Source organism: Thunnus thynnus, chromosome 9, assembly GCF_963924715.1.
Source record: "Thunnus thynnus chromosome 9, fThuThy2.1, whole genome shotgun sequence".
NCBI classification, from domain to species: Eukaryota; Metazoa; Chordata; class Actinopteri; order Scombriformes; family Scombridae; genus Thunnus; species Thunnus thynnus.
In genome coordinates this window covers 9,000,734-9,011,870 of record NC_089525.1, presented here as the reverse complement: position 1 = coordinate 9,011,870, position 11,137 = coordinate 9,000,734, and the positions used below count along the sequence as shown (strand labels likewise).

The following is an 11,137-nucleotide window of genomic DNA, read 5'->3' as shown; positions in this document are numbered from 1 at the left end:
TTGTGTGGTGTTAAGAAAATGATTTTAGAGAATTGGAAACAACCACCAGAAGAGATTATGGGGATAATGTTCAGTATCCTTAATTCTAAAATTTATTTATACTAACCTTTAAACATAACTTATTTTGAAAACTGTAATCTAGATCATGCAGGCTTAAAGTAATGCTTCAGTACATACACTTATTGTATGTGCAGATCACTTCTGTTTGAAGACATTTTGAATTGAATATGTAGTGGTATCTATGCTTATTCATTAACCATGAATAGAAGCCATGTATGGCTTCTAGCTGTTTTGTAAAATGTTGGGATATTGAGTCAAATAAATGTCTCACACAGCATCACCTTTGGTAGTATGGTAACAAATTGTCAATATTGCCTACTTATTTCTTATTATAAGCAACTTATTTGATTCAAATATGTGATCTGTAGTGTCAAGAAGATACTTAGATAACCTTCTTCTATTAAAATGCACCTTTATCTCCCTCTGGGAAAGTCAGTGTCCATTTGCATCTGCTTCAACTTATTTATCCAGAGCTGCATATTAATATTGGCACAAATAACCCCTCCTCCCTCTCTTCTTCCTCCTCCCCCCCTCCTCCTCCTCCTCCTCCTGGTTGCAGCTCTGAGTGTGGAGCCGTTCAAAACACTGGGACACATTCCAGCCTACCAGGAGGTATCCAACATGAGGCCTGTTCAATAGGCTGGCAGGCTATTGTCTGTGTGGAGGTCAATTATAATTTGCGCAAACTTAAATCAACCAAAGAAACATCATCGTCGACTTCATGAGACCATGATTTAATTGATGTTAAAAGCAAAACGACCCTCTATCTTTGAAGTAACCCTAGATTTCTGCATTAAAACGCTCAAAAATGTTACAGACCATAATTAACCCTCTTCCTCTATCAGCGGCAGGCTTTATGAGATCAAACATAGGGTGAAATGTATTCAGCCAAAATGGGCAGATGCAATTTTTCTTCCCATGAACCCAATCCCAGCCTACAGAAGCAGAGTAAACGCAGTATGGGAAAGTAGGTTAAAGTTCAATCAGGGAAGAAGGCAAGTGAGGCAACGCTGCAGCCGGTTCCCACAGTGCAGGGAGTGCCAACCATGCTTTGACATGGCTCTGCACCTCTCAGCGTTGTTGGTTAGGATCACAGTTAAATACACTGTTGCAAAAACACAAAGTTACTGTGTGATATTTGTGTGCACATGAGGCGGGATTGTGGAGGGGACGTGCTCCTGCAGACAGAGCAGAAGGCTATGTGGGGGCAGGGTTTACAGGGGTTACAGGTCACAAGCCTCCTGGGTTTCTTTGACCAGCACGGTGCTGAATGGAGGAGCGAGATGGGTTATGAAAACTACTCGCAATTTTCTCTGCAAATTCCGAGTTTGCAGGGAAACTTTGCAAGGCCGCTGCTACAGAAGAGAGGTTTACAAATGTTGCGCCAAAAAAAAAAGGAAAAAAAAAAAAAAAGCGGCGGCGTGTAGCGTGTTTGTGTGAGGATTTGAGGACGACATCCGCAAAGACTGCGTCGCCTAGCTGCGCTCCTCTCCCCACCCCCACAAAGAGAAAAACAACAAAAAAGATGCTCTCACAATTTCATGCATGACAAAACTTTTTGTTTGTGCAAAAGGGTGGCAAAGAGGGCTGCAGAGGACGCAACATCTGCGAGGTAAGTTACGTATAGCAATACTGGAGTTTTCTGCATGATGGGGAGCAGAGTAGTGGAGGGATTAGTTCACATGCACCAGCAACATCCGAAGGTAGGTTATCTGCAGCTTTTCCTCCTTACTCCATTGTCCACTAAAGAAAGTTGTATAAATGCAGAGATTTAGAGGTGTTTCTTTAAAAAAAAAAAAAAAAAAAAAATCTAAGCAGAAAAGTGTTGTGACTTCATTTCACTTTATTGGATTTATGGTTCATTTGGCAGCATGTTGAACATGGCTGGTGCAATGATCTTGATGTCATAAATGTGTTTGATGATAATTGATACCTGGGAGAGTCATATATTTTGTATTTCAGGAGCGACAATAGCTTTTTAAAACTTGATTTGTTGAGATGTTTGTTGGCACATTAAACTCAACACAAGGCTCCACTTAAATAGTTTGTAAAGAGTGAATAATTCAGCTACTCACTGCGTGTCTATCTGGGAGTGTGTGTGTATGTGTTTGTGTGTGTGGGTGTGTGTGTGTGTATTAGTTACGTAATTGAATAAAAGCGGATGTGATTGTCATTGAGACCCATTTTTTAATTAACGGGAGTGGACGCGCTCATCACAAGGCGCTGCTGTTGGCGCCACTTTATCAAAGCTGGACACAGAGACTTGGACCGCATTCATCAACCTGTTTATACCTCTGCTGCTGAGCTCTGTAAAGTTGTAGTGGAGACATAATAACCGACAAGAAAAAAAAAATCTGATGAACTGTTTTTGCACTTTTTTTTTCTTCTTCAAACTGGACCCTTTAAGTTTAAACTCCCCCTCATGGTGTGCTCTGCATCATTGTGTTCAAACTTAACAGTGAATGAAACCTTTTGCACATTGGAGGAAGTCAACAGGCACAGAACTGAAAATAGATGTATTGAGTAATGCAAATAATCAGCACTTCAATAAGAAAAACAACAACATTATCTTAAAGACTAATTGGTCACAATTTTTCAATTAAACTGATGTAATGGTTGGATTGAATACAATTTCTGAAGTAGCCTATTGTAGACTATAAGTACAGTTTTACTTCTCCTGCTAGTAATTTACTTGAATATTTCCATTTTATACTTTATACTTCTTCTTAACTGCATTTTAAAGGGACATATTGTACATTTTCTCTCTACATTTATTTCACAGTGATAGTTACTTTGACGATAAAGATTTTACCAGCTCATATGCTTATAGATTCAATTACTTAATATATAGTTATACATAAATAGTAGCTGAAATGAGCACCACCCGCCAGCTGCAACAATGCTGCTTATGTGTGTTAATGCACCAATAATAATAGCAATATATATACATAGTATTATGGCACTGTAGAGGACCATTCTGCATAGTAAGAACTTTATTTACTTTATTATTTATTTGAATACTGTATATATTTTTGGTGATGATACTTTGAGTTAAGTAACTATGTGAATGCAGGGCTTTTACATGTAGCTTAATGGAGTGTTTTTTATATTGTGCTACTTTAACTTAAGGATCTGAGTAGTGATTGTTGAAAAATCCATCTCCAGTCAGGCAGCAAGAACTTCAACAAAAATCATTCTGCTTTCAGAAGTGTTTTTTTGTTGTTGTTGTTTCTTTTTACATATTATTAACAAGATCCTATCTTAGTGTTTTGTGCTCAGATTTGAATTTTAAAGGTTTGTCATCCTTGAGAATCTGTAACTGGAAGTTTTGCTTGGTTATTACATCCCTAACTGTGTAGTTTTAATGTATTTATGTTCATTTAACACATCTGTTGATTTTGTTCTTCTTCAGGTGGTCCACATTGGAAGTGTCTTGCCTGAACCACGAAGTGATCTGGTACATCAATCCCCTCCAATCTCTCAAGCCTCTGCTGACCTTATGGTCCTCCAGCTAAGGTGCATCTAGTGTAGTTAGTGAAGTAGTTCAGTATCTACTGCCCTAGTTGCTCCTTCTGGCTGGAGGGCTTGTTCTTTTTCAGGGTCAGAAATGGTTTTTTGCTGCAATCTACTTTATCTCTTGTGTCTTTTTAAGTGTTTTTCCTGTTACTGAGAGCCAGCGTATTGTAGCTTTGTTGCAGTCATTATACAGAACATATTCTTAAAATCTTAAAAACAAGAAAAATCTTAAGAGGCTTGAACCAGCAAATGTTTGGTATTTTTCCTTCATAAATGATTAAATAATTTGGTTTTCTTTATTTTTATTTAAAAAATAATCAATTGTTTCTGCAGGTCTTGCAAGTGCAACATATTACAACATGTGATCGTTCAAAATTAAAGGGTCAAACCTCTTTCGTGACTCATGATTTTCTGTCTCATGTTGTCGACTTGGCAGTTCCAAAGTGCTCACAGTGCAGGTAGTACACTCTGATCTACTGCAGTTTGTGCACTTCAGGTACTGCCGGTCACCTTCCTTCACACGTCAGCCTGTTGATGGTGGAGCTCATGTGGGTTGACAGCGAGTTTTGTTGGTTTGCTCTCAGCTTCTTCCAGTCTGTGCTGTGCAAATCCATGCAAAGCTCTTTGTTTCTCAGACACACACCCAAAGAAAGAGAAGTGGTTTTGTTTCCTGTTGTTCCAAGCTTTGATGAACACTTGAAAGAGTTTAAAAAATCGTATTCACCGCGGGCACAAGAGAGCAGCTGTTGTTTTTTCCCCCTCCTGTTGCAGCCATTTTAGACTATAAAGCCATCTTTACATCAAGTTTCCTTCACACTGCTGTTTGTCTTGCTGTTTTCGGGTGGATGACTTCGCAATTTCAACACTTGACGGAATGAAAGAAATTGCACAGTATCCATCTGCAATCCGCCAGATGTTGTGAACAGCTACACATTTGTCAGCTCGTACTAATTAGCATAAAAACATTTTAAAGAAACTACCGCAAGAGAATTTCTCCAACTGCAGAGAGGGTGAGATTTAAAAAAAAAAAAAAAAAAAAAAAAGTTGACACGCAGACTGAACACTAGATGGCATCATTTCAACTTTATTGGCTCTGTCCAGCCGAGAGGAGGTGAAGTAAGTGTCCACTCAAGATGGGATTTAGATAAAGAAGTAATCATTGTGGAAATAAAATGCTGTAAAATAAAGCCACTGAACTGTGGTTTGAACAATTTAATGAGACTCTTTTGCCTGGTTTGTGCACATTTTGTGAGTCAAGAGGGATTTTGAGATTGTTCCATTTGTTTTCTGTGTCTGTAAACTTACAGTTGAATAATAAAAGCTTATTTTCCAAATAATATACGCTTTTGTGTCATTTTCATTGTAATATATGTGCATCTCCTGTCCACATTATGCGCCTGTGTTGCATGAATAGTAAACTGCACAGGTCCTGTGCCCTAAATGCATCCTATAAAATACAATGCCATTCATCTAACACGACAACCGCTCGTGCACCGCATTAATCCACTCCCGATGTCTCCAGCCCTGCAGCCTCATAGGACCAATGTATCAGTTCAGATCTCTACTTTTAGGCTGCATGAGAGGGGAGATAGCTCGCTATACGCGCAGGTTCACGCGGTGGCGCGCGTTTTGGGGGAGCGCGCACATCTATCCGGGGCTCGTTCATCTGTGCAGCGAGCTGAGAGTCAGTGCCGCAAGTGAAGAGGGACTCATAAGTTATCAGCATCGGAGTAGATTCACCAAGAGGCTCAACCGAGCTGCTTTTCCGGGCGGACGGGCCGTTGAGCCAACTCTGGTCGCGCGCGGAGGAAAGGAAAGCGGAAGGATGCTGATCCGAGCAGAGTCAGGAGCCGCAGCCTCACCTCATCAGCGCCAACACGGGATCCTCTTGTAACTTTTAATGTGTTGAAGTTTATCTCAGCTGTTTATCTAGCTTGTTCTCTTCTGTCCGGTGCCACTCGCCTGCCATGGTTGGTTTATCAGCCCACAGCGCGCTCTTTCTGTGCGCCTTCCTCCAGCTGTTCTCCCTGCCCGGCGGACAGGTGCCAAACTGCCAGGAGGTGCGCACAGTGTTTCAGTCTCTGCACCCGGGCTCCAAGTGGGTCCCCGAAACCCCGGTGTCAGGTAACTGCCATCAACCTAAAGCTTATACATATAGATCTTTACGCACATGATGTCTGGTCACTGCATCCTTAGATTGTCTGCACTTCTTTTTCACTGAAGGTTAGAATAGGTTTGTACAATTTTACCACAGACTGAGAACACTTCAACTCAGTTCCACTCCTCAGTTTCAGCGGGCATCACCATTACAACAGCTCTCTAACCACTATCGAGCTTTTCTCGCATTTCATGGCTGCTGACCTCTTCAGTATCAGCAGTAAGAGCCAACCCACACACACTCTCCAGCCCTCTGGCTCAACATTTACCAACCTGCTCTGGACAAAAATAAAAAATCAATCGCTTCATATTAAGCATCTTGTTAAACATGCAGGTTGACTTATATAAACCACCCTTAAATATCAAGCTGTAAAAAATTGATTCCTTCTGGTATTGATCCAAACATGGAGCCAAGTGAACCTTTCCTAAAGCCCAACTTTGATTTGGTCAGTACTTTTAAAGATGGGAGGCAGATACAGGCATCTTTGTGCAGGTATTTGTTGTGTGGGTTTGAATCTTCTCCCAAGTTTGAGGTTTGTTCAATAGAAAGATCAGCACTCTTCTTTTATGAGAGATGTGATTTACAGTCTTGTTCAGCCTTGACTCTTGGCAGCATTTCCTCTGCCACATTGTCCCAGAATATAGATTAGTGGTGAGTACCCTGAAGACAGTTTTGTAAAAGATGCAATCATCCAAACAGGATCATTATTGCTCCCTGGAGTTCAAATGTCACTCAGATGAAAGGAAGGAAAATATCTCGACAAACTTGAGGACTTTTGAGACTTGAGAAAAAATACCACACTGAGCCAACGGTGAAATAATTCAGGGCTTGTGCGATGGAGTAACAACATCATCCTGTTTAGCAAAACGCAGCATGTTGATGTGCTGCTGGAGCCTGTTGCATGCATTCTGATTCAGTATGTAAATGGATATCTCTCTCATGTGGCTGAATCACAGCCAGCTGCAAATGTTAATTGGTTATTTTAGTGTCATGTCAGCATGGGGGAAGTGCTCCAGGTTAAGTTAACTGTTTTTTCTCTCCGTTCCCAGCGTGCCTTCCTCTCCACACCTCCCTCCCACCTGGTTCCGATCAGTTTACCAGCAAAATAATGCTAAATGTTCTGTGAGCATGAAAGAGTGTGACGAATCCGAAAATGCTCCAAATCAAACAGCAGGAAAGATGTGCCACGCACTTTGAAGCATATTTTGTCATGCTCCCTCTACTTCGTATTAATCTCCCATCTGTGGATGCATGTGGCTCCCTACGTTTCTCCATACATCCATCTTTAATCGCACAACCTCCACCTGGGCCATCAAGCATTTTATCCGCCAGCCAAAGGGGGGAATCATCCGAGCAGGCCAAGAGAAATATTTAGCCTCCTCAAGTCTCAGATCTGTCTTCATGGAGGAGTCTGTCTGAGCTGGATGCCACGCACACCGGGCAGTTCAAAATCATTACTTACACAGGAAATCAATTCACCAGTCAGCCAGAGCACAATACATCTTAGCCAGTTAAGAGATATTTAGATATACGTGTTCCCATAGTACCCATGGCTCCTCTGCTGCAGACTAATTGCTGGTTTTATTAAGTGTCCTGGTTGTACAGTGAGTGACTGATGACAAAGTGCCAAATTCATACATGTAAAGTAAATATTGATTTCTTGATTAGAGGAACTGTAGAACAAACACAAACCTGAATCTTGTGATTAGGGTCCTGGAGACCTCAGGCTCTTTAACAGCTCAAAAAAAACATGTTCAACATTGTTCTCTCACTTTGATATTTCATGTCTTATTCTAGTTTGAAGAGAAAATCTTATACACATGACTGATTATGTGTAAACGCTGCCAGAGAAAATAATGCATTACTCAGTCTGGGGTTAAACACAGAGGATTTCCATCTTCTAAAAGTCTGTGATTGATGTTAACAATACTTTTTACGCAGCACTACCTCTCCTAAATCTTAATTAAGGCGATAGATTTCTGTTGTTGGAGTTTTCTAACAGTTTGTTAAAAAGAAGTCCAAATACTGTACACTTTTTGTCTGTGAATGACTTTTTGGCAAACAGAAGGAACATAATTGCTCATGTATAGCTCATATGACTTATAAAACATCAAATATCTGCTTATTTGATGTGATACAACAAAGCTTTATGGTCATTTCCATATTTTGTCACAATCATCAAATGTGAAAACCCAGTTAGTGGCAAAGGGAAGTGTCGCGGCTTCAATTCTTCTCAACATATTGTGGTTTAATAAGATCATAAGAAAAGACAAAAATATATTTTTGCAATTATTATTACAGACACAGCAGTGGGGTGTAAGGAAACCCAAACCTCAAAGGAAGTAAACATCAAAACATGAGGGTTAACATAAGATTACGAATTGGATCAACCAACATAAACCTCTTTTATTACTCACCCCATGGTGACTAGGGAGTAAAATAACGCAGAAATGAAAGAAATTCTGATTTTCAGCCGTCTTTCTGAACCCTCTCAATCACAGGGGATCTCAGGACCCGACTTCATCGTAGTAAAATATAATGGGATGTGAATTCAGGACTCAGAGGCAAAACAAAATAAGTGAGAAATGGAATGCAGATGGAAGACAGCTTTAATTGTAAAATAATTTAACAGTGTTAGGATTTGCGGAGAGAAAGACTTAAAAAAAAAAAAAAAAAAAAATCCCCAAATCACCTCGGCTAATGGAGGCTTGCAGTAAGGATGTCACATGGCCTTGGCTGTGCTGCAAGAGGTCTTTCAAACACTAAATTACTGAAGCCTTTTCACTCTGACAGCAGTATTTTTGTAACAATAAGGTGAGAATCCAAAGAGCAGTGACTCTAACCTTGTAAAATGTGATGATTCTTTTGATAGAATGGTGGTTGCTAACCTTGTATTCCATGGATCATTTTCAGAGGTAACATAGTTCTGTAAATCACAAGAAAATACGCAAAGATTAGAAGAAAGTAGCACAAATATGTCTTTTCTGCTTCCTCATTCTGTCAATCATCTTCCAACCCTTCAGATATTCTTGTGCGACTCTTGCGACCCCTAAACTCTAGCGGTTTGGGAACCGCTAGAAAAATGCAATATTGATTGTTTTTCAGTGTGTGTGCATAAATACTGTAGTTGCATTACCAAACATTACATCATCAAGAAACAATCACTTTTTCTGCTTACACTCTAACATATTCAACATCTGTTGGGGATTTTTCTGTGTGGATCCAGATATTCACATACTGGAGAAAAAGGAAGAGTAGCTACTGCAAAAAAATGTTTATTTCATTATTCTCAAAAGTGTGTAAAGTCATATGGTAGTTCTAAATAAATGATATTCAGCTTTTTTTAAATGGAAAAATGTGCTTCCATTATTAAAAATATAGCCCATATTAAACTTTGCAGGCATGTTTCCAGTATTTGTGATAACACTGACACTTCTATAAAAATTTCAAAAGTAATATCCTGAATGATACAGAGTTATGATGCAAGGCTTGTACTTCAGGAAGGATTTCCAAAAATCGCAGCTCTTCCTCTTTTGTCTTAATGAGCTGACTGTTTTGTTTTTTTTTTTTTTTTTTACATTTTCCGAAAGCATAAAATATGCAGTCACTTTTCATGTATTTAGTGCATTTTTTTGTCCAGTGTTACTTTGATTGTGCCTCATCTATAATATATCCTTGTCACTAATTTATACAGAATAAGTTGGAGGTTTTCAGTCACAGTTAAATCATCTGTAATTGTTCAGAACTTTGTGCTTGCATAAAAATTTGGCAAGTAAACGCGGAACAGAGGGCTTGTCATGCCCCCTAATGTAACACCAGCTCCTCACTGAGCCAGAGAGCAGATGAAAGATTGATGAAATTCAGTGTTGAGGGTGGCTCACTGTGATTTGACTGAGGGAAGAATCACTTTCTGTATTGATATGGTGCATTGTGTGTGTGTGTGTGTATGTGTGTGTGTGTGTGTGTGTGTGTGTGTGTGTGTGTGTGTGTGTGTGTGTGTGTGTGTGTGTATGTGTGTGGTGGGGGGGCTGATTCAGAGAGATGTCCGCAGGAAGGCAGAGCAGAATTCTAATAATGCTGCATGTGGTGCCAGGGGGCAAAACACCGAGAAGCAAAGTTTTTCTTTCCACCAACATGATTCAAAAAGAGATACAACATTACAGCGAAGACATGAAAAAAAAAAAAAAACAACAACTGTGTTGTGGGAGTAGCTACCACTCATGTTTGTTCTGGCGTTTGCTGTGGGTGGTTGTAGCGTCTGAAGGTGAAATGGAGGCTGGGTGTCACTTCGCTTCATCGTGTCATCATATATGTGCAAGAGGGCATGTGAGGAGCACGGAGCACTTACCCCGGGACATGAGCGTTAGAGCGACTCCATCAGTGTCAGCAGCGGTTTGAGTGGAGGACGTGGTGGATCTCTGGCAACAGCAGCTGACCTGATTCATGAGAGCAGCATCAGATTCTCACTAAATGGAAGAGTAATACTAGTTTGCTGGAGGCTCAGCTGACAGCTGCCACTTATTTCAACAGAAAATCCCCAACAGTGGTCTTGCATAGGAGGAGGTTATGTTTCCCTTTTTTTGGCTCTGAGCTGAAACAATTATAGCTTCGTGTTGTGTGATATTGCTTTGCAGGATGCCAAAATGAAGGTCCAAAGGATGCGGACCTCTCTGTAATTAGCTGCAGGGTCAGCTCGTCAGGGCAACATGGAGTCTAGGCTAATTGTTTATCATGAAAAAATGAACAACAAAGAACAAACGTCCCTGCTGTTTAAATACCACTGGACACAGCTAATAGGTGGATCAGTCTGACCCAAAGCGAGAGAGGTCTCTCTGTCTAATTAAACACTGATTTGTTTATTCGGTTTTTCTTTTTTAATGAAGCGCATTTGTGTTTGCTGCCTCATTGTTTTGTGTACACTTTTTTAAAAACACAGAAAGCGGGCTCTTTCACATTCATGCTTCCAGCTTTCAAATTATTGCTTCATCAAACGGCTTAAAGTAGAGCAGTGAGCAAAGCACTAAAAATACTTAAAACAATTGTAATCCCCAGTAGCTAATGATATTACCATTCCTTAGGTTGGTTGTAAATTACGCTATCTTCATTTCATTTATGCGTATTGTCTTTGCAAAGTGACATTGGCTTATTTTGCCCTGGAGAGGAAGCCATGGATTCCCACATGCTTCCACCTAACACTGGTAGATCATGTATAATTTATACTCATAATGAACAGCTTTTAACATATTCTATATCTTAATACAACTTGTTTTTCCCCCATGGTCTCCGTCATTAAACTTGCATAGTGATAGCTTTCTAATTGGTGCTGGGAAACTAAGAGACACACTGTATTTGTGGCTGCCCCGGTTCCCCCCTGGCTCGCCGTCCACAAGCTTGTTAGAGATG

At 40.2% G+C, this 11,137-nt stretch overlaps 1 protein-coding gene across 1 annotated transcript in view; it reads left to right on the top strand.

Annotated features, from left to right (window-relative positions):
- The first annotated feature begins 5,146 nt into the window (after positions 1 to 5,146).
- Positions 5,147 to 11,137, top strand: part of gpc3 (glypican 3) — a 112,991-nt gene continuing 107,000 nt past the window's right edge. The window contains exon 1 of the mRNA XM_067598671.1: positions 5,147 to 5,700. Within this exon, the coding sequence (XP_067454772.1) occupies positions 5,544 to 5,700 (157 nt within the window). The 5' untranslated portion in view covers positions 5,147 to 5,543. The remainder of the gene's footprint in view (positions 5,701 to 11,137) is intronic.